We start from the raw sequence: 22479 nt of genomic DNA, 5'->3' as shown, positions 1-22479 counted from the left end.
ATCGCTCGTGCCATCCAGGGCAAGCGGGGGCCATGGAGGGACACGTACAGGTCTCTCCTCGACAGCCACGGGCTGGATGGATCACTGTCACACCCACCAGCCCGGTGAGCATCAGTGGGACCTGGATGTTGGAGCTTCACACACTGGGCCAGTGATAAGATGCTGGTTAAAATGCGGTCAGGGGCAGCCCTGGTGCAGAGGAAACATGGCTGGAGAGGGAACTTATGTAACTAAAGAGGGAGTGTCCACAATTAAAGTTGCTGAACGAGTGCAGAGAAGTGGCTGTCGGTCTTTTTTCGTCCTCACCCTGAGGGAGACAGTGGCTCAAAAGGACCCAACAGAACCTTGGGAGGTGGCGTGAGCAGTGTGGGCAGTTGGGGAGGGTTGTGTGGTTTGGAAAAAGGTCCTCATGTGATTCGAACACATGGGTCCATGCATCCAGTGAGAACTGCTGATCTTTAAAGCATCTGTAGAAATATTGTTTCTCTCTAGGGGAGACCGGCCTCAGTGAGTCTTTCTTACAGACACCTGTTTTAAATCAGAGCTATCGGTAGCCGTGTTTCCTGGGCTACCTCTGTACTAAGGGTTCCGACAGAAGACCCCAGAATGGTGTTACCAGAGACAGCACCCTCATGATGGTGGTCAGGTTATTTCACTGATTACGAGTACAGAATGATCCCTGACAAATGGCATGGAGCTGAAGCACTTGTCAGATCAGACAGGAAGAAACGTCTCCCGCTTCTGAGTCCGTTTCGATGTCTGAAGGTTAGAGGGGGCACCACTGCATTTGGATAGTGATGGTGAACTTGGCTTGAAAAAGTAGAACGTGAGGAGAGAGACTGGTAGACGTCCAAATGGCAATTTATCCTCATGGCTATCAATCAGGTATGGAGGTGAAGGGAAGAAAGTATTCAGTCGAAAAGAGAGGGGGCGTGTCAGGGTGCTCAAGAAAGCAAATCGCTTAGTCCCCAGACATGTTTCATTACAGAGCACATGTACCCTAGGGTGTCCTGGTGGAGAAGACCCCAGTAAGCTCAAATAACCTCAAGGCCTGTCCATTGCACTTCTGCCCTTGTGAGACCATCATCAACGACATCACCACTTATCTCAGAGGTCACAGTCAGTGTCCATGGTGAAACCACCCACCACAACGAGAGGCTGAGAGACAGCGGGAGGCTGTGGTGCCCTCAGCTGGCAATCCCAACCCGAGCCCCCAGAGCAGGTCAACACGGTCCAAGAAGGAAAGGACGGAGGAGGAGTGGTGCTAGTGGTGGCAGGCGGAGGAGGAGGAAACGGAAAGTCTGGGGGGGCTCCTGGCTGCTTCCAGTGGCCACCACGGCTGGCCCCAGACCCTCGTCGCAAAAGCATCAGGTTGGTTTGACAGGTCTCATTCATAAAATAGTTTCCTAATAATTGTTTTGCTGCTTAGTTTAGATTGGAGACTATAAATTGCACACGTTAGGAAAGAAAAAAAGCCCAGGGAAGTATCTCATTCAATTAACCTTATTCCTCTGGGTGAGCAAGGCAGACGAGCTCGTTTGGGGAAGGCAGGCAGTGCCTTCCGCGAGTGGGTCTGATATCAGGGAGAGCTTTGCTCCTGGCGACCAGGGGTTAAGATAATTAAAATCAGAGAAGTCTTGTTACTAGAGGATATGTTTTGATTATTAGATCAGATGAAGATAAGGGAGTAATAATTTTGGAAGAAGTATTGCCGAATTGTTTCATTAACTGCACAGTATTAAACAATTCCCCCAAGAGACGGGTAAAGAACATTAATTTGTGAAACTGTGTTTCATTTTTGGTGAAGGCAAACATTAAAACCTTAACTGATTCAGAAGAAATTGCTCTATAATAAAACGGTAGGGTCTACAGCCTCCCTCTCATGTAGTCAAACGCATCATGGACTTGAGTTGCACCCTTTAGCTGTTAACAAAGGAGGGGAAGGAGAATTATCTGATAGTTGTGCCTCTGCTGGGGTCAGAAACGGCTGTTAACACAAGAGAACGACATTGAATCTGGAAATACACAGTGGGCACTGGTACTCGCTGTGCAAGCTGATGAGAGAATACACAGCACTGGCGAGCTGAATGCTGTGGTTGAGGCTCCCCGGCCTCAACCTTCTCCCCGTCCTGGCAGGACTGTGTCCTCGGAGGGGCCTGGGCACCGGGCATCTTCTCAGGTGGTGGATGAGAAACCCAAAGAGGCAGAGAAGGGTCTAGCGAGGGTGAGCCGTGGCCGCCCTGGTGCCAGCGAGGTCAGGCCAGGGAGCTGCCAGGAGGGCAGACTGGCTGGGGACTAAGTGTTGCCTCAGAAACATGGTCATGAGTTGAGTTGAGAAGGAAAAAATAAAAAAAAGCTCAACTTAGAAAATATCAAAATGAGGCTTAACCACATTCTAGAATTACTTTACATAAGAGAAAGTTTTCCTGACATTTTTTACAATTAACTATGATCCACTTTCTTTCATGCACAGGGACTATAATTGGCTGTGGGTCGCTTATCCATTCACGCCCGTCACGAATGGGTGCTGAGTGGAGGTGGAGGGGCCTAGTGGGAGGATGGTGGGAGGGGGATGGCAGAGCTCGTGCCTGTGTCCTCGGCGGTCCTGTCTCTTCATCGTCAAATAAGATCCCAATGAGGAGTCCTTGCTGGCTCTGATGTGTGAGTCTAGGGTGCCAGGACCACCTCCAAATTATGCTAACTTCAACAGATTGGACATACCTTAAATAAGTATAATTAAAAAAATACAAAGTAGAAGGTTCTGGGTTCTGAATTTGGGACACAAATGTATGAGACGCCCCAAGAGGATGTAGTTTTTGGCTAGACGGCTGACGACTGCGCGTGGGAGATCAGGGGCAGATCGTGGGGGCTCTGGGCCCTGGCTTCTGGCACAGGCCAGTGGGTCAGAAAACAGCCCTGCAGGTCGTGAGCAGGGCCCCCCGGGCTAGATGCTGACTCACCCGCGGCGAACCCTTGGCATTCATCTTGTTTGGGCACAGGGAGGGCTGGGGTCCCAGCGGGCTGGGTCCTCCTGTGGCAGCCTCCTCTAGGAGCCAGGGGAGGCTGGCAGAGCTGGACTACTATGTCTGTGGACAGCCGTGCCCTCACGGCACTCCGGCCCAGGCCAGCAAGCTCACAGCCTCGGGTCCAGCACCAACAGCCTCTGAGTCCTTGGACGACGAGGAGGCACTGTCGGCGGGCGGGCACCCAGGATGGGGGGTTTCTACCACAGGCTGCATGAGAGGATGGCCTACTGGCAGGGATGTGCCGCCCGACTCAAAGCCTGTCCTGCCTCACTGCCTTGGGTTTTAGAACTCTGCTTCCAGCCACCTCACAGGGGTCAAGGCTGCCTTGCCTACTGTGAATTAGGACATAGAGTCCCCCAAACAAGAGCCTAATGGAGCTTCTGAGAGGAAGCGAGTCCAGGGTAGCCTCATGCCTACTTCTACTGTCCTCACTGGAGGGAGAAACTCTGGCTGATGGCTGGAGCTTGACCGAGATAAGTCTTCAGCAGTCACTTTTGCTTTTAAAAGGAGAAGGAATTTTAACCATCACCGTTACAGACAACAACAATGAGATGTCTTTGAGGTGAGGCCTCCTGTCATGGTCATTACACAGGGGGTGAAGTGCCCGTTGAAGAGCCCAAGGTGTTGGTGGGGAGCCAGACGCCCTGTGCCCTCCGGGACCGTGTGTGGAGGGAGGTGGTGTGTGCACGCATGTGTGCGGCCCTTCCCAGCCCCCCGGCTCCCTCCCAGCCCTCTGGCGCCCTTACCTTGAGGGTGCTGTTTTTGGCGCTCAGCTGCTGCTCGAGCTGGGAGATCTGGCTGGCTGAGTTCTCGCGCAGCTTGCTGAGGTTGGCCTGGAGTCTCTGCACGTCCTCCACCAGCTGGGCAATCTCCCGCTCCTTGGCGGCCAACTCAGCTTCCAGGCTGGAGCGGGTCAGCACCTCTATGGCCTGCTCCTGCGGAGGACAAAGGAGATGACAAAACCGCTCTGGCTTCAGATGGGCGCGTGGGGTTGGTCATTGGTGCTGGTGGCCAGCTGAGGTGAAAAGCAGGCGACGGGAAGGATATGGATGCTGACGCGGATGAGACGGCAGCACCTTGTGCCTCTGCTCGGACCATCGCCCTGCCCCCGTCACCTTCCCACCTGCCTGGGAGCTGCTGCCTGGATTGGTCTGTTCAACAACCATTTACTGAATACACACCGTGTACCAAGAACATGGCAGAGGACAAAAGGACAGAAGTCCTGTCCCCATGGGGCGGGGCAGGGTGGGCCTGAAAGTGAAAGTTGCTCAGTCGTGTCCGTCTCTTTGCGACCCCATGGACTATACAGTCCATGGAATTCTCCAGGCCAGAATACTGGAGTGGGTAGCCTTTCCCTCCTCCAAGGGATCTTCCCGACCCAGGATTTGAAGCCAGGTCTCCTGCATTGCAGGCATATTCTTTACCAGCTGAGCCACCAGGGAAGCCCAAGGATACTGGAGTGGGTAGTCTATCCCTTCTCCAGTGGATCTTCCTGACCCAGGAATCGAACTGGGGTCTCCTGCATTGCAGGCAGATTCTTTACCAACTGAGCTATCAAGGTGCCTTAAATATGCTTATTAGCAGCATGGAGTGTGTCAGATGGTGATAAGTGCCACGAAAAAACTGAAGCAGGGACGGGGCATTTGGGGTTAATATATCAGGAGAAACCTCATTGAGATGGTGACTTTTGAGCAAAGACCTGAAGGAGGTGATGGAAACGGCCCTGCTGATGATGGCTGGGGATGCCAGAGGAGAAGATTCTGAGGATGGCTTCTGGAATGTTTCACAGCATTCGGATTCTTCTACCACAAGATGAGATTCAATATCCTTTTGCTTCATTACTATATTATCTAGAAGCTGAGATATCATTTGACAAGTTGATTCTCAGAGTTGGCATTTTAAAAAGCTAAAAGATGCGGAAGATTCATTATTTGGGGTTCCTTTGCTTACAAATTCTTTTGATAATTGCTGTTTTAAAAACCTTACTCCCCACTCCTCAAATTTGCTCATTTTGGAAAATATGCAAAACAAGGAAAAGATCTTTTTTAAAAGTCAAATCCATAACTCCACTTCTCAAGTATGAGAGCAGTACTTGTGTCAGGTTTTAAAAGTTACTGTAGCTTCTGAATAATTCTGGGAGCTTGTCTGCAGGGTGGAGCGCTTCTGGGCATGACTGATGGGGGTGGGGCGGGCAGGACAGCTTGGTCCCCGTGACAGCACAGACCTGGGGGTGGCTCACACTGCGGTCTGGAATGCCACCATCCCTGCCGTCACCCCGGCCCTTGGAAATGCACTGCTGCATGCCGTGGTCTGACCGAAACTGGGGCAGGAAACTGTGGCAGCTGCAGCCCCAGTTGGCAGGGACGGCCATGCTATCCCACATGTGACACACCGGTCACAGGGTTCTCAGTTTTGGGGACAGCCGGTCACCAGGGAAATAATGTTTCCTATCTTCCTCCCCGGAAATTAAGGCCTTTACCATGTAAGAATGTGAAGCTTTGTGGGCAGTGTCTCTGGTCTGCATGACGTTGTAAAGTAAGCCCTTCGCTTCCCCTGACTTCTGGCAGATCTGCCCGTGGCCCTGGGGCCCCAGCGAGCATTCTCCCGCCAACTTATTAAAGAGGCACATGCTGTCCAGACCAGTTCTGTTCAGAATGTGCTCCACGGACTGGTGCCAATTCATAAACTGTGGCTGGTACACAGTGAGACAAGCACAGAAATGGAGAATAAGCGTTTAGAAACTTTTACAGCAATCTGATTTTGCTGTGACGTTTTTATTGTCTTTTGTAAAACAGTCTGCAACAGATTGGAAATTAGGAACAAAACAAATAAAAGCGTCCCTAACCACAGAGAATTTAGGAAGCTCTGCCTGTAGACAACATGGGCAGGAACCGAAGTCAGGAGCCAAGGGACTGCAGAGAAGCCCTCCTGGCAGCGAGGACAGGAGACAGGCCTGTGGCTGGAGGGAGGGTGTGGATGAACTGGGGAGCCTAGGGGGGAAGAACAGGAGTTCTGTCTCCCGGCACAGATGCCATAGGTGGGACAGGGTGGGAGAGGCAGGGAACCGGGCACGAGGAAGGGGTGACTGACGCTGAGAGGCCGGCTCGAAGAGGACTGAGTCTGTTGGTACCTGAAAATGACCACTTGGGAGGGCGGCCAGGGGGCCTGGACTTAGCAGGGGGATGCGATGACAGTGATACAGGGAGGTCGGCCTCGTGGTGGGGGTAGGCTGTGCCATGGTATTTAATTGAACTTATTTACCAGTCTTCCAGGGATGAGGAATGGCAGCCATAGAGACTGTGAAAGTGCTCTTAGGGAAAGAATCGGTAAGACAAACTGGAAGGTGATCTGGCATTTTCAACAGGTGAATGCAGGTCACCACAGCAGGGACAAGGGGCTCAGAAGGCATGTGTAAAAACAGCAGCTCTCAGTGTGGCCCTGGACTCAGAATGGGGGCAGGGGACCGGCTGTCCCAGGGGATGGATGGCCACTCAACTCCTGGGGCCCAGCCTGTTTTGGCCCACAAGTTGACCACGTGAATGCAGGCATGCCAATTAATTCAAGAACAGCCACAGAGTGCTTATTCGTAACATAGCAAATATCATTCGTGTCTCACATAAACTAAGTGAGATGAGATGAGGTAATACACCCTAAAGCAATGGGACCTTGGAATTAGGATAGGAAACCCCACCCTCCTCTGCACCTGAATGTGCTCACTCCCATCTCCAGCACGAGGACATCCTGCCGTCCCATCGTGTAGACACAGCGGGAAATGGAAGGAGAGCTAGACAAGACCTGAGAGTGGACCAGGGGCTGCAGGTGGAGGAGAGGCCCACACCTGGGTGATGGAGGTGTGGCCCGCCGGTCTGTGGGCACCAGCTCAAAGGAGATGGTGGGACAGGGTCGGGGAGGGGTGGAAAACTGCAGGGGGCTGGTGTCTGGCAGTTCAGTAATAATCAGTAATAACTGAGATTAATCAATTGAGCTTATTACTGAGAAACATGGACTCAGGGGACCAGGACCACTGCCTCCCTCATGTCTGTCTAGGCCTTGACTTAGCCACACCCAAAGCCCTTGGTTGTTGTTTAATCACTAATTGTGTCCGACTCTTTGTGACCTTATGGACTGTAGCTCATCAGGCTCCTTGGTTCATGGGATTCTCCAGGCAAGAATATTGGAGTGGGTTGCCATTTCTTTCTCCAGGGGATCTTCCTGACCCAGAGATTGAACTCTCATCTCCTGCACTGCCGGCAGATTCTTTACCACTGAGCCACCAGGAAAGCCCAAATCCCTTGGGGGCTTTAGCAAATACATGGGGTCTAGGCCCTGCCCTGGTGGCTGTGGTTCAGGGGCCTGGGGTAGGGCCCAAGGACTCCCCAGTGACATGGATGGGGTCTAGGGTCAGGACCCTGGCTTGGACAAACCATGGAAAGACAGAAACTGACTTCCCTCTGCCTGACAACAGGCCCCTGTTGGCACCAGCATGGGGTCCCGAGAGTCTGTATTGGGGGACTTGTCAAGGCTCCAGGCTTCATATGTAAGGGCCTGTGTCCCTCCAGATGCTGGGACTTGGGGGTGAGGGTGTGTTTCCAAAGGGAAGAATGAATGCAGAAGCAGTAGTGGCTGAGGGAGTACCCGTTAAACTTTGTCCCTTGGAACCGTGTGCCTGCCTGCCGACCTGCTTGTGTGGGCTCTCACAGGTCACATAAATCCTCCCACAGAGACCAGAACACCAAGACCAGACAGAAGAAGCCAGATAATGATCTCTGCTACCCTGTAGCCATTTTCAGGTGAAATACGAAAAAGATACAAGAGTGTTACTCAACATGCGGAAACCTGATGTGCGGTGATGGTGGGCCAGGACCCCAGCCTGCGAGGCAAATGCTTGGAGTCTAGGCTGACTTCTCCGGGCATGGCCAAGGGACCAGGAGGCTCAGTTTCCCTTCCTCCTCATCACCCTGCTATTCTTGCTAATGCCAAGTGGCCAATGTAGGCGGACTCCATCAGGTACGTTCGTTCACCTGATGGACAGGTGTTTAGGTTCAAGGTGGCCTGGTGTGGGGCATCAGAGCCCTGAATTAACATTTTCCTGTAAATACTTGCCAAAGAGCCTGCATATCTCCTGTCTCCTTGAGTGTGCACGGAGCCAGGGTGGCTGGATGGAGGGGAAAGAAGGGGTGGACTTCGGAGCAAAACAACCTTGGGCTCACATTCCAACTCGGTCATTTTCTAGCTGTGTGACCTTGGGCAGATGACTTAACTCTTCTGAGCCTGTTTCCTCATATACAAAATGAAGGCAACAAAACTGTCCTCTAATGACCGTGGCATCATGAGGCAGAAATGAGATAACCGTTAGGAGCCCCGCACGGGCCCTCACGTGGGCGGAGCAGCGCCTTCCAGAATTGGTGATTCCACTAAAGACCCCAATGGCCCGGGATCTTTGGCTTCTGCTGGATCTATAGCCTCGACTGTTTCTCTGCTGAGTTCTGCCAGCCAAGCCCAACAGACTTTGTGCCGCTGGCCCAGTTTCCTATGTTTGCTCGTTCGCTCCCCAACTGGCTGGGGATGGAGCTGCTGAGCTACGTGGGAATGCACCCCCGAGGGGAGCCCTGGCAGGGTCGCTAGCGGGAGACTGAAGCGGTGCCATGTAAACACTGCACTTAGCCGATGATGAAGTGTTTAAGCACCCCGAGGATCCACAACTTACTCTACCTGCACAAACACTCATTTCCTTCCGAAATGTTTTGGTTGCTACAGTTCAGGACGGTGCCAGAAACCCTCTCAATCACAACTTGTAGCTCAGGAGCCCCGTGTGGACACAGGATGCATGGTCTTCTCTCGAGGGCCCCAAGCGACCACAGAGGCCAGGAGAAGCTGTGTAGAGGCCATCCTCGACAGCTTCCTCCCGCCATGGCTGTGGGGCTGGGTCCCGTCCAGGTGAACTTGGACGAGGGGACATTTTGGGCAAAATTAATACCGGAGTCCATTAAGTACAAAGGCTGTGATGGTGCCTCAAATGGAAAACTTTTCTCTGTATCCTGAAATGTTTAACTCATATTTTAGTTAAATGTGAACTTAAAGAGAGAAAACAAAAATCTCGTCTTACAATGGTCCTCACACTAAAGCTTTGCTTTGGATCCGTTCCTGGGGAATAATTTTAAAGCTCTGGTCTGGGGCGGAGGTGGCCCCCGCTGGAGCCCTGGTTTGGATGCTGGGGCCAAACATTCTGGGACAAGGGGTTTATGTCCAGGGAGCTTCCATTTCCTCATCTATATAAATGACAATGCCCCACTTCATGGGCTGGGTGGTAGAGAGGCTGTCAAAGTGACGTGTCATCTTATTACAGCAGGACGTCTCCCCCTGGACCCTCCTCTCTCCGAGGAGGGCCTCGCTCATCTCTCCTGGCTCTCCCAGTGTCCACTGTGGGTCCTGGCTCACAGCAAGGGTGCACCAACTGTCTGTTAAGTAAAAGGACAGGGGCTTCCCTGGTGGTCCAGGGCCTAAGACTTTGCCTTCCAAAGCAGAGGGTGTGGGTTTGATCCCTGGTTGGGGAGCTAAGATCTCTCATGCCTTGCGGCCAAAAAACCAAAACATAAAAACAACAGAAGCAATGTTGTAACAAAGTCAATGAAAACTTTAAAACTAGTCCAAGTCAGAAAAGAAAAAAAAAAAACTTAAGAAAAAATAAATAAATAAAAGGACACCGACAAGTGTGATTCACCCATCACAGGCCGTCAAAGCTGAGGGGTCCTCAGAATCACTTCCTCCTTACTCTGCACACCAGGAAACTCAGGCCTGGTAAGTGTTACCACCTGAGTTCACATTACTGGACATGAACTAGTGATGGAGCTGGTTGGAAACTGGGGCTCCTGGACCAGAACGCTGATGCTGACCACAGAAGACTCGCCGCTAAGGTTGTTGGATGATGGATTATGTGGCAGGACTGGCCTCGCTCAGAGTAATTTCCAGAACCCTTGTTAAAACCCACTTTATGGACGGTGCCACTGAGACTCAGGGAGGTTAAGCCACTTGCCCCAAGTCACACAGCAGATAAACTGCAGAGCTGGGGTTGGAACCCCGGGGTTTGGCTCCAGGGTCCGCAGTCGCTGCATGGCACTGAAGAGTCTGGAATCCGATAGTTCAAAGCCGCCTTGATTGAGCTGGGAAAGTTCCAGCTAAAAGCAGTTTCCATTAATCTTAGGAAAATCAAGAGGCAGAGGACTGAGAGGTATGTGCCTGGCTCCTCGAGATCGCTTGCACGTCGGGTGAGGTCTGGACTATTGCGCAGACTCAGAGTGGGTTGCTGTGTGATCATCTCCCCTTTTCCCCACCCCCACCATGAAGCGTTTTTCACTCTGGAAGGACATGTCCAGAAGAAGACCAAATGTCCAAGCTTTCTGCGCAGTGCTGTTAAGTCTTCAGCTTGGGAGCACCACCCACCCATCTGCCAGCAGCACGCACCCCTCCCCAACCAGCCTAATGGGCAAGATGCTCTCTGCAGGCTCTCCACTGGGTGGCGTCATCCTGACCACCAGCACTGACGCACCACCAGTAAAGCTCCTCCTCTGACTCAAACAGTTTCCACCCCCAGATTGTCACAAGAATACTCCACCGAGACAGTGGGACTATTTCAGATATTATCCTCGCCAAAAGGATGCTCTAAAGCCAAGGGAGAAAGTGGCTATAACACAGAGGTGCGGATGCAGGACAACGGGGTCCCTGAGGGGCTGGGCTACCCACCACGTCCGGCGCCTTCTGGATCTGGGAGGCCAGCTGGAGAGAGTGGTTGGCCGACGAGAGCTGCTCCCTCAAGGTCTCTGCCTCTCTTTGAGCCACTTCTGCCCTCTGAAGGAAATGAAAAGGGTGGAAAGAGAAAGTACATTCGGTTTAACAACTGACAATTATTACAAGAACATTCATCAATTCATGCCTGACTGACTATAATTGATTTTCCTAAACATTCAACCTAATAAATGCTAGAAAAAAAAACACAGAGAATGTGATGGATTTTTATTTTAAACAGTACAAGGAAGAAATAATTGAGCGATTATGACAGTAATTTAACGCTAGGAGCAAGGAATCCCCTGCTGATACTAGCGCTCCGGCCCACTGAATTTCCCAGACTGAATAAATACAAGTGGAAATGGAGTCTTTTGATTCAATTTCTTTCTATTCTCATAGACCAAGAAGATTTTATTGCAGGATTACTTCTGGGAGTAATTCTCATGGGTAAACAGTGAATTAAAGACACTCTGGTCGTTCTCCTCCTGAAAACACACACAATGTTGTGGTTGTTTTCCTCTAGCAAGTATTTCCATAAACGGACGGGGTGTAAATGCCACTTCTTTTGTGAGGACCAGGCTTATTTCAACATATTTAACCCTTCACCCAGCCAAGCTTTCTAACGCCGAGGCTGGCCATTTCCAGCCAGCCAGGCCAACGAGGCATTGCTTGGGGGGTGAGATGAACAGAGGCGCCCATGGGGAGGAAGCTGCAGGAGAAACAAGTGGACGCTTCTGTCATTTGCTGTAATTCTTGGACAAGGACACCAGTGCCCCTGGAACGCTAATCAGGACGTTCCACTGGCTGGCGAGAACAGTCACTCCCATGCCTGTCACCTAAGAGGGGACCAAGGTGCAGTGGGCAGGAGCTGGGCCTTTGGGATGAAGGGATGAGGACAGGTTACGTAGTTCAGCTCACCAAGCCTCCATCTTCCCATATGTAAAATGGGAACACTTTCTCCCTCCCAGGGACTTTTCAAGGATTAACGCCCGGAAGTACACTTGTCCTGAGTGCCTTGTTGATGGGCTTGTCCCGATTTGACAGTTATGACTGAGACGAGACGCAAAGACAGGTGGGAAGCAGTCGCTAATTGATGCTGGGCACATGGTCTGAGGTGTGATCGCTGCTTATTTCTACCAGTCGTACATTTTGCTCACAGAAAAGATGAACAAGAAGAGCCTGGCTGAGTAAGGCTATTTCATGTGTTTTATGTTGTGGTGTGACAGCATGTACCTACTAATTGCTAAGAAAGAATTTTTGAAAAGAGAAGTACAAAGTTATCCTGCCCGGTACTTGCCGATCTGTCTAGATGTATGAGGATAGGTTTTGGCAGCCTCGAGCGGTCCTGCGAGGGCAGTGTGGCCCTGTCTGCTCGGCCTCCAGACAAATTAGGGTATTTCTAACAGTGGCTACTCCCACCCAGGGTGGTGCTGGAGGCTGCCTGCCATGCTGCTCCAGGAGCTCTTGGAATTGCACTCCATCTAATTCCCACGGCGCCTGCCAGGCCTGTCTGTGCTCGAGCAGCCGCCTCCCACCCTCTGCTGCAAACTGTCTTGAGGCGCCTGTGTCAGGAAAGGCAGCAATATGACTGGTGTGGCCAAGATGCTGGCGGGCGGGGGTAGGGGGGTGGGGGCCTCATGGGTGACGATAACTTCAGGAAAGTCTCCCCTCTGGTGAAAAAGATTTCCCCCTGAGTTTGTTTCCAGATGGGCCTCGCCACGTGTTTTCTAATACTCAAGTCAAGTTCCTGAAAAGGTTCTGGAGGAGGAAATGGCAACCCACTCCAGTGTTCTTGCCTGCAGAAGTCCATGGACAGAGGAGCCTGGCGGGCTACAGTCTGTGGGGTTGCAAAGAGTCGGACACGACTGAGCCCGCGCACATACTGAGAAGTTTACTCTTGTCTTTCTCATCAGTTACACTTTTGGGCATAAAATCTCCATGGTTCTGCGGCTAATCCTGCACAAAGCTGAGCAACTGGAAATCAAAACAGGCCTCAGAGCCGGTGGAGGAGAGAGTTAGAGGCCGGGAGCTGCTGGGGTGAGTGAGCCTCTGTAGCTGTAAACGTAGCCCCGCCGTTAGCAGCTGAGGTGGAAGGAAGGGGTGCTGTGCTGGGTTGGCTCCTTGACATCATTTGTTTCCGGGGTCTCCCGTTCAGCCCACAACTACGGTTCAACCGGATGAAGCTTCGTTTCTAGAACTGGAACCAACAACGAGAGGGGCGGGCCCTGGGGCTGGTTTCTGACCTGCACGCCCAGACATGGGGCCGTGGGTGCGGGAGACACGCAGCTCCTCATCCCCATGACGGCAACCTCCTCGTCCTCCCTGCAGAGGCAGAGCCGGGGCCGAGGCCGGGCTCCCGAGCTGGCGGCACCTTGGATGTGATTCAACGGCCACCCCACAGTGAGGGCAGAGCCTGGCCAAGCCTGGGCTGCCCTCCTGAGAGATCTGCTGGCTGTTTCTTACTCTCTGTCCTTTTCTGAGAAGTGAGGGCAAATGCTGGAAGCACAGGGAAAGTAAATGGGGGTCGGGCAGGGGGCAGGGAGCATGTGAATGAATGAGGGTTTTGCTGTGCATTGTGGTGGTAACTCTGTCCATAGAGATAGATAGGGATGCCTCGCAGGACTGGGGGCCAGGGAGATAACACAAGCCGGGTGCCAACGGTGCCCACCACGGGGTGAGAGGCGTCCACCCCGCGGATGAGTACACCCTGAGGAAGGATGAGTACTATTATTTTGGCCTCCTGGCATGGGCTGCCTCAGGTGGCAGTTTATTCTTTCCTTACCTTTAAAATGAGGACAGTTTTTTAAAATTTAGAATCTTAAAAGGTTTCAGGGGAAAATTACTAGAGACTGAAGCTCGTCTTCATGTGAAAACTCTAGCTCTCTTCAGCTGTCTGTGACCAGGAAGGCAGGACACTTTGTTGGCTGTGGGCACTTTCTTTCAAGAATTCTGTTAGCTGAGCCAGCACAGGGCAGTGATGATTCCGCACATATGACACGGGCCCGGGCGGCTGCAGCCTGAGGCAGGGGTGGGGGGCGGGGGCTGGCGATACCGGTCTTGGCCCAGTGTGGAACAGGAGCCCCGGGCACAGGGCAAGGTGGCTGTGCTCCTGAGTTCTCTCAAGGGGTGTGTTTTTTTCTCCCTCAGAAACAAGGCTGGGACGTGAGGGAATCCTCCCCACCTCCCCTGTCGGGCAGGCTTTCCCCTTGACCCATTTAAGGTATGGCCTTGAGGGCCCTGGTTTTATATGGTTGATGGTGGTGGTGGAGGTGGTGTGTCTTTGATCTAGCCTTCTGCTCAACCTGGCCCCAGGCTTTGTCCCTTGTCCCTTTTATACGTGTGGCCATGGAAACCCAGGCTCAGGGACATCCGAGCTGAGCAAATCTCTCCAGGGACGCAGCAGCCACGGGCGTGGCTGGGAATGTGGCCTGAGGAAAGGCTGTCCCCCATGCAGGACCTTCCCAAGGCTGCTGGAGCAAACTCCCACACATTGAGTTTATTACGTCCCACAAGTTGATCACGTCACAGTTCTGAGGTCAGCCATCCACTACGGGGCTCACTGGGGTAAGATCAAGGTGCTGGCAGGGCTGGGCCCTTCCTGAGCCTCTGGGGGAGGATCTGTGTTCTGGCTGTTTCCAGCTCGTAGAGGATGTCCGCGTTCCTTGGCTTGTGGCCCCTTCCTCACTGTGGCCTTCAGCGCCCAAAGTGGCCAATTGAATCCTCACGTCCCCTCACTCAGACCCCTCTGCCTCCCTCTCTGCCTCTGAGGACCCTGGGGACTACGGAGGGCCCACCTGTATAACCCCAGGGACTCTCACACCTCAAGGTCAGCAGATTAACAGGCTTGACTCTGCCCTGCAGGTAAGTGAACATACCCGCAGGTTGTGGAGGTTGGGATTTGGACATCAGGGGATATTCTCCTGGCCGTCATATTCCTCGAGTACAAATAACACATTTGGACCGTTTCTAGGAGAAGGCAAGGTCTCCTCGGGGTGACCCCTCGACCTGCTTCCTTCCAGGCCCCGCACTCTCGAGGAAGAGAAAGGGGAGCAAGACTACAAAGACCAGTGATCGACTTTCCAAGGGAACAGATGCCATCACTCTGGAAAGCACACAGCTAACTTCAGGTCACCCTTCTAAAGCAGCACCACCCAGTGCTGTGGGGCACAGCTAGGGCCAGAGGTGGCCCCACTTCAGTGATGCTGTTGGAGGAAGGTCGGAAAAGTCCACCGAGAGATTAATTGCCATGTGTCCCAAGCTGGCCCTGTACTGGTGGCTGGAGTCCCGTTCAGGCTCCCTGCCTGTGTTTCTGGGGGATTCGATGGATATTGATTTGAATTTCTCCTCTCAAGGGTCAGCCAGGCTGAAAGCTGGACCTAACCCAACGCCACTCCACTCCTATAAACTTAGACTGTCACAGTCCGCTGACTGCTGAGTCATGATTTCAGAAAAGCCAGAAGAGCAAATTTCCCTACCTCTTCCTGCCCCCAAAGCTCTGAACTTTCTGTTGTTGTTTTTAGTCTGTAAGTCGTGTCTGACTCTTTGTGACCCCTTGGACTGTAGCCTGCCAGGCTCCTCTGTCCATGGAATTTCCCAGTCAAGAATACTGGGGTGGGTTGCCATTTCCTTCTCCAGGGGATCTTCCCAACTCAGGGATCGAACCCGCATCTCCTGCACTACAGGTGGATTCTTTACTGCTGAGCCACCTGGGAAGCCCCTCTGAACGGTAACAGTCACCAGTAAAGACAGTATTAATACAAGCATCTCAAAGTTCAACAAATAGGTGTAAATAAACCCGGTTCCTAATCGCCTGGTGCTGATTCTCTTCCACTTTTCCTCACTAGAAACAGAAGTACTTTAGCTATAAAATAGAGCTTTAGGTCTCAGTAGAACGTTTTGACTATAAACCCAGTACAAAAATAATGTTCTATGCCAATGAACTAGTAAATTGCCCCTCCCGGGGCTCTCCCCTGATGGGAAAGGCACAGAACCAGATGTCTGGCTGTGCCCGCCCTGGTGCAGCTCCCAGTGCCCCTCCTCCCGCCTGCTTCTGCCTCCGCCTTGTTGCTGTGGGGCTGAGCTGCCCGCACATCCCTGCCCCGATCCATCTCAGCAGCTGTTTGCTGCTCTCCTGGCTTCCGGTCCTTTCACTCCCCTCCGCTTTCCGATGCGTAGCCAGAGCAATCCGTCTAGAACTCAAATCCGGCGTCTCACTCCTGCCTGTGGCGCTCCACTGTTCTCAGGATGAGGCCCCCTGCCCCAAACCTGGCTGGACCCTCTCCTCTGGGCCCATGTTCCCAAAGTGGCTTTTTGGAACAGCCTGGAACCCTTGACTGCTTCTTCGCCTTCCTGGGTGCCCTCCTCCCTGTCTACCCGGGAAGTTTTTCTCCTCGTTGAGTCACCCTTGTCAACCTGCTGAGTCATCGAGTCCAAGCACTTTCTGTTTGCTCTGTGTCTGATCGCTCAGCGAGGTCTGGCCCATATCTGCTCACGTAGGTCTGCTGATGGGGAACACACTGCTTTTGAAGGCAGCTCCAGGCACCTCCGGAGACTCATTGTTGAGAACAAGTTTCTCTGCATGGGATGAGGGGAGCTGCCTCCCATTAGCCTCTGCCCTCAGCCATGACAAACCCTGACCCTGTCCCCGGCCAGTTCTGGAGAGCTGCAAGGCCAGAATCCACAACCACCACCCTAGGCCTTCCCCTTTCAAATCTCTTAACATCCCAAGTTCCCCAAGTGTCAAGTCCCTCTGTTTTCTTTCTCTGCTCCCCAAAGATTAAAGATGTCCCCAAACCTCCTGGTTTTCCTTCTGTGAGGTCCCTTCCCCATCCTGGCCATGGAGTGGACCCTGAAAGCACTCCCTGAATGCCTGCCTTCCTTCCAGGTTTCTAGGACGAATAACAATTCCCTGAGCATAGACTAATTGCTACAGATGGGTGCTGAATCATCACCTCCTTCATTCCAGAGACTATTTCTGTTAATGCAGCCTGAGGTTGCATTAATCTCCTTTGGCAGGCACATCCAGCTATGAACTTGCCCTGAGTGGCTGGTTAGGCTCTCCTATACCTCCCCATACCCTCACCATGCTGGTACTTCCCTAGGGTGGGACTTTGGAATTCTCCCTGTGAACCTGGCTATGTTATTAGCAACTACAGAGCACGAATTAAGGCACTCACAGGCATGTGTGCATGCATGCTCAGTCATGTCCATCTCTTCGTGACCCCATGGACTGTAACCTGCCAGGCTCCTCTGTCCATGACATTTCCCAGGAATACTGGATGGAATGGGTTGACATCCCCCTCTCCAGGGGATCTTCCTGACTTTAGGGATCGAACCCACGCCTCCTGCACTGGCAGGCAGGTTCTTTTGCCACTGAGCCATGCAGGAAGCCCCCCATTTCCGGGCATTTTACCTCTAATTCTACAAATAATCCTGCAAAGGAAGTGCAGGCAGACCTCCTTTTATTGTGCTTCTCTTTATTGTGCTTTCCAAACACTGCTTTTTACAAATTGAAGGTTGGTGGCAACCCTGTATTGGAGCTGAACAAGGAATTCATAGGGCTTGGACTCCATCTTAGGCCTGTTCATGCTGATCATGCTCGGCCACCTCTCCAATGGACTCTGAACTCTGTGCTTAGTGTCTATGGAAATGACAATAGAGATAAGACCCCCTCCGGACAGGGGAATCTTGAAGATTATATCCAGGTTACTCATCACCTAAGAGAAAACATACACTGATCCCCCTGCCTCCTGACAGGTCATGAATTTTTCTGTATCTATCGGAATGTAACCTCAGGCTTATTGATTATTAACTGTTTGGAATGTAAACTCGGGCTTATTGATGATTAACTGTTTGAACACATAACACATGAATGATGGGGTTATTGTGATTGTATTTACCTTTCTTTTGCTTATGTAAGTCTCAAGGAATTTGGGGTGGTGGGTTCAGACACGTACACGTGGGGTATAAAAGATTTTCACAAATGCTGGTTGAGGTCCTTGGCTAAGAGGAGACTGCCTTGGGCCCGCCGGTGTAATAAACTGCACTTCACTATCTGCATCGTCCTTCTGAGTGAGCTTGTTTCCCGGAACGCGTGGCTACAACAGAGCAAGTCCATTGGCAGTATTTTTCCAACAGTTTTCTTTTAAAATTAAGGTATGGGTGTTCATTGTTTGTTCAGACATACTGCTATTGCACACTTAACAGACTTGCAGTGTAGCATAAACGTAACTTTTATATGTACTGGGAAGCTGAAACATTTGAGTGACTTGCACTGTGATACCCGCTCTGCTGCGGTGGCCTTGAATCCAAAATCTCTCTGAGGTCTGCCTGCACTCGCTATCGTTCCCTCCCTCCCTCTCATTCTCTCAAACATTAACAAATTTTTTTTTTAATTAAAAAAAATTAAATTATGGTAAAATACAATCACGTAAAATACACCATCTTAACCATTTTTAAGTATGGATTTTATAGTAGTGTTCAGCATGTGCGCATTGTTGGGCAACCATCTCTAAACCATCTTTTCATCTTGCAGAACTGAAAGTCTGTCCCTATTAAACACTATAATTTCCCATTCCCAGCCTGACACCCACCCTTCTAGTGTCTCTATGAATTTGATGACTGTAGGGACCTCATATAGGAGGAATCACACAGTATTTGTTTTCTTTTTTGTGTGACTGGGTTAATTTTCCTTGGCATAAGGTCTGCAAAGTTCATCTTTTTCTTTTCTTTTTTAAAGAAATATAAGCAGTGAAGAGACTTGTCCAAGGCCACACAGCCAGGAAGTACTGAGTGGGGACCTGAGCAAACTGCCACCTTGGAGGCGGCACCTTCTGCAGGGTTCTGCCTGGCGTCTCTGAGGACCCAGAGCCACCCAGGGCCTTCGGCATTTTGAGAAAAGCACACCTCTGCCAAATATGCTTAGTACCTATGGACTAATTGGGGCCTGAGCACTTTATATGCACAGAATTGGGTTATCTAACAAACCAGAGCTTACCCCAGAGTGCCTTCAGAAGGGGAGGCTGGCCCAGGATCGGCCAGGGGGAGAGGGCGGGTGGGTGGAAATTTGAAAAATGCGAATGACAGTCCTGTGACAGGGAAGCTTAACAAGTATGGTCTCTGCGAAGTTGAGTGGTGCTACTTGAATAAGAACAAAGGGGCCAAAGTAAATTAGTTTATAGTAAATTAAGGTAAATAAATGCTTAGGCACCTTTGTGAACTGGAGCAGAAGTAGTGCTTTAGGGCAGGGAGCTGAATGGGTGTTTTGGGGAATTTGAAAGAAAGGCAAAATGAGTCCTTGGGCTCCGGCCCTGTTTCTGAGTGTGGTGAAGAACGTAGGCTCCAGGCCTGACTCTGCAACTGACCGGCTGCTGACCTCAGTTTGCTTACTTGTAAAATGGGAGTCAAAACCACACTGACGTTGGTGGAAACTAGTGAGGCTTAAGGGAGTCGGTTCATGTGAATTGCTCAGAACAGAACAAGGCACAAGACAAGCTACTCAAGAATGGTCAGCTCTTCTCCTTGTGACTAGCATAGTTACTACACAAACATGCTACCTGGGACTTCCCTGGCAGTCTAGCGGTTAAAACTCTGTACTTCCAATGCAGGGAACACAGGTTCAATCCCTGGTCAGGGAACTAAGATCGCACATGCTGTGTGGTATGGCCAGTAAGTAAATACATTAATTGAATTACTTTAAAGGTGCTACCTGGGGTGATGCAGTTCAGGCGTCTCTACTGAGCACCCCCCATGTATCAGGCCTAGGACCCTCAGAAAGGAGAAAGGAATCCAGATGGCCTATGACCGTTCTCCTGCATAAACTGACTTTCACATTTCGTCAGAGTTCAGGGTATTTTCATGAGCTAAACATCAAACAAGGACGCTCTTTCCTGAATGTCTGCCAAGGGGTTAGGAATGCCAGCTGGGAGGCAGTCATGCTGTGGGACCCTCAAAAGGTAGAGAGCTGAGACTGCAGATTCGAGAAGGATTTTCATCCTCTTAGGGCTACCTTAAGCTTCCCTGTGGTTGGGGTGGCCTGGCTGTAGAACTAAGTGGGGAGAGGCCACTACTGCCCACGCGTGGCCTTCTGGGGCTGAGAAACCTAACCCAGCTCTCTCTGGCTGCTTCTCTCCACTAAAAAATAGACTAGAATAAAATAAAATAAAAGGGGGAGACCCCTTCCTTTTCAAAGCAGTAGCACAGTTTGCTGAAGCAAAATGTTGTCCTCTTCTGCAGAGATCTTGGGGAAGGGCCTTGCTCAGCAGGGTGGCAGTTCCATATCTACAGCCATGGGATGCGTCCGTGCGTGCGTGCCAAGTCTCTTCAGTTGTGTCCAAGTCTTTGTGACCCCATGGACTGTAGCCCATCAGGCTCCTCTGCCGACTGGATTCCCCAGGCAAGAACACTGGAGTGGGTTGCCATGTCCTCCTCTAGAGGATCTTCCCGACCCAGGGATCAAACCCGTGTCTCTTAGGTCTCTTGCATTGGCAGGTGGGTTCTTTACTGCTAGCACCACCTGGGAAGTCCCGTTTAGAGGATACTGTGTGCCTATTCTGTGTGGGGCACAGTGCTGGGGGTACTCTCCACAAAGCACTATGACGGCTAAGAATCAGATGAGAGGGTCCGTCGGCTGGCAGCCCTCCTCAGAGAAAGTGGCTCAACCCACTAGAAGGTGGAGGCACAGACTTTGCTGCAGGGTTAACGTGTTGGTATAAACTTGGCAGCATAACAGCTGTCATGGGAACAGTGTGGAGACTTAAGAGATGGATGAAAGAAAAGAAAAAGCATCACCACAGGCTGCTTGGGATGCAGGGACTGGATCAGAGACTTTCCCAAGAAAATCACACCTGGGACTTCTTACGTACAGCTCATGGCATCAGAAAAAGCATCAACCTTCACAGGTGTATGTGAAAAATACAAGACTAACTGGCTTCCTGACTTAGAGAGAAGCCTCTTCTGTGAGGACAGAAAGGGCTATGCTCTTGTGACTTTATGCCTGAAGCCATCAAACATCCTACCTGGTTTGCTCTTTCAAGGTCCGTCATGATCATTTCAATTTCGTCGGCCCTGGGGAGGTGAGAAGGAGAGAGCAGGTTAGTCGATGGGTGAGGCAGGCTCAGGGGTCACCACTGTTCCCAACTTGGCAGCATGGCCCATGGGTATGTAGGCTAGGCCAGTGTCAGGGGAGGGGGTGCCTGCAGACCTCCAAGGGCACACTGATGCCTGCTGGGAGGAGGTGGGCTTATGTCGGGGGAAAGAGCTGGTGTGTTCTTGAGGGGCACCCAGTCTCTTTGGGGAGACAATGCCTCCTGCCAAGAGAGCCCTGAACAGAGCTCTGAAGAGAGAGCTCTGGAAAAACAGAGGAGTCAGAGATGGATTCTCCTTGGGTGAGGGAATCAGGAAGGTTTCAGAGGAGATGATGTGTGAACTGGGTTTTGAAGGATGAGTAGAAGTTTGCCAGGACTGAGAGAACAGGTGGACAGGTGGGAGAGGTGGGGAGAGGCTGGGAATGCAGGCTGGGGGGCTCTGCAGTCTGCACCATGAACCAGCTGAGTCACTGTCACCCCTCTCCTCCGAGCCTGCTCACACACAGGGAGTTGCCAGGTGCTTTTTTTCCCCTTTTTTTCCCTCCTGTTCTGAAAGTCCTTTCTTGAGTAATTAGAAGGACACATATGCTTCCAACATACAACATCATGAGAGAGCGAGGAACCATGCTCAGAGTTCTACTGAGAAGGACAATTCCAAACGTCTGTGGCAGGTTTGAATAGAACTCCCAGGGTAGTTGCTGCCCCAGACAGGTCCCACTGGTGGCCCAAGCGAGGAGATCAAGGTCAAGACTGCTACCTGTGAAAGGTTCAGTACCCCCCGTGGAAGAGGGGATGGAACATTACAGCACAGACCCCCTCCGGCTGGGGCTGCCTCATTCCACGCCCTGTGGGGACCTGAGCTGGCTCTGCCACCTGCAGGACTCAGGCCCACCCCTCCCCACTGGACTGCTTGCCCGCTGGGCTCCCCTGGCTGTCCTTCTACGTTGAGGCTTTTGGCCCCCACCCACAGCCCTGTGCTCCAACAGCTCCCACCACGTATGGAGCCCTACGTAGCCTGGACCTGTCCTGCCTGTCCTGTCACCCTCCACCTCTGGGAACCTCACCTCCTACTTCCGCCCATCCCCCAACCCTGTCAGTGGCTCTGTCTCAGGAGGCAGCACAGTCTCCCCACCAGTGTATATCTCCTCCACCCTCATCCCTGCTGGCACAGGGCTGGGTGTTAAGCGATGGTCAGGGTCCTGCATGCTGCTGGTCCCTCCAGTGATGGGCTGGTCAGCCAGTCTACTCGCTGGGGCATCGGGGCGCCCAGACAGGTTGACTCCAGGGTTCTTCTGTTTCCCAAACCTGCTTCTCTGGTCCTGACCACCCACCCTCAATACAGAGAGTGGGACGAGCTACTCAGGCCCTGGCTGGTCTGGTTTTGCTATGTGCTGCATCGCGTGTTCCCTCCTCCGGCCGTGAGGTTTTTCCAGCCTGTAGGCGTGCCCTGCGATTCCAGGCAATCTCATCAACTCGGCAGCCTGAACAAGGTAACAGACGCCTGATGATCAGGTTCACAGATCGTGGTATCTGTTTGAAACAGTATCCTGCTTTCAGACTCGTCAGAGAAATGTCTGAAACACCTC

General features: G+C 51.8%; 1 protein-coding gene and 1 long non-coding RNA gene across 48 annotated transcripts in view; one reads left to right on the top strand and one right to left on the bottom strand.

Annotated features, from left to right (window-relative positions):
• Positions 1–22479, bottom strand: part of CUX1 (cut like homeobox 1) — a 349540-nt gene that overhangs the window by 83045 nt on the left and 244016 nt on the right. For 33 of the 46 annotated variants that reach the window (XM_081557760.1, XM_081557764.1, XM_081557762.1 and 30 more), the window contains 3 exons: positions 20825–20873; positions 10767–10871; positions 3773–3961 (listed from right to left, as the gene is read on the bottom strand). In XM_081557760.1, the coding sequence (XP_081413886.1) occupies positions 3773–3961; positions 10767–10871; positions 20825–20873 (343 nt within the window). The remainder of the gene's footprint in view (positions 1–3772; positions 3962–10766; positions 10872–20824; positions 20874–22479) is intronic. The other 13 variants (XM_081557761.1, XM_081557763.1, XM_081557741.1 and 10 more) reach the window with 1 other exon arrangement.
• Positions 1148–15618, top strand: LOC145532502 (uncharacterized). Of its 2 annotated transcripts, XR_014073296.1 has the most exons (7): positions 1148–1371; positions 12722–12845; positions 13137–13321; positions 13956–14028; positions 14166–14372; positions 14448–14669; positions 14779–15618. It is a non-coding gene; the product is annotated as an uncharacterized LOC145532502 (long non-coding RNA). The 2 variants fall into 2 exon arrangements; XR_014073297.1 differs by lacking the exons at positions 13137–13321; positions 13956–14028; positions 14166–14372; positions 14448–14669 and having other exon boundaries at positions 14828–15618.

The sequence above is a fragment of the Giraffa tippelskirchi genome, chromosome 13 (genome assembly GCF_054371585.1).
Source record: "Giraffa tippelskirchi isolate mGirTip1 chromosome 13, T2T-mGirTip1v1.2.pri, whole genome shotgun sequence".
Taxonomy (NCBI): Eukaryota; Metazoa; Chordata; class Mammalia; order Artiodactyla; family Giraffidae; genus Giraffa; species Giraffa tippelskirchi.
Note: the sequence above shows the minus strand (reverse complement) of the source record. Positions and strands in the feature narration are given on the sequence as shown.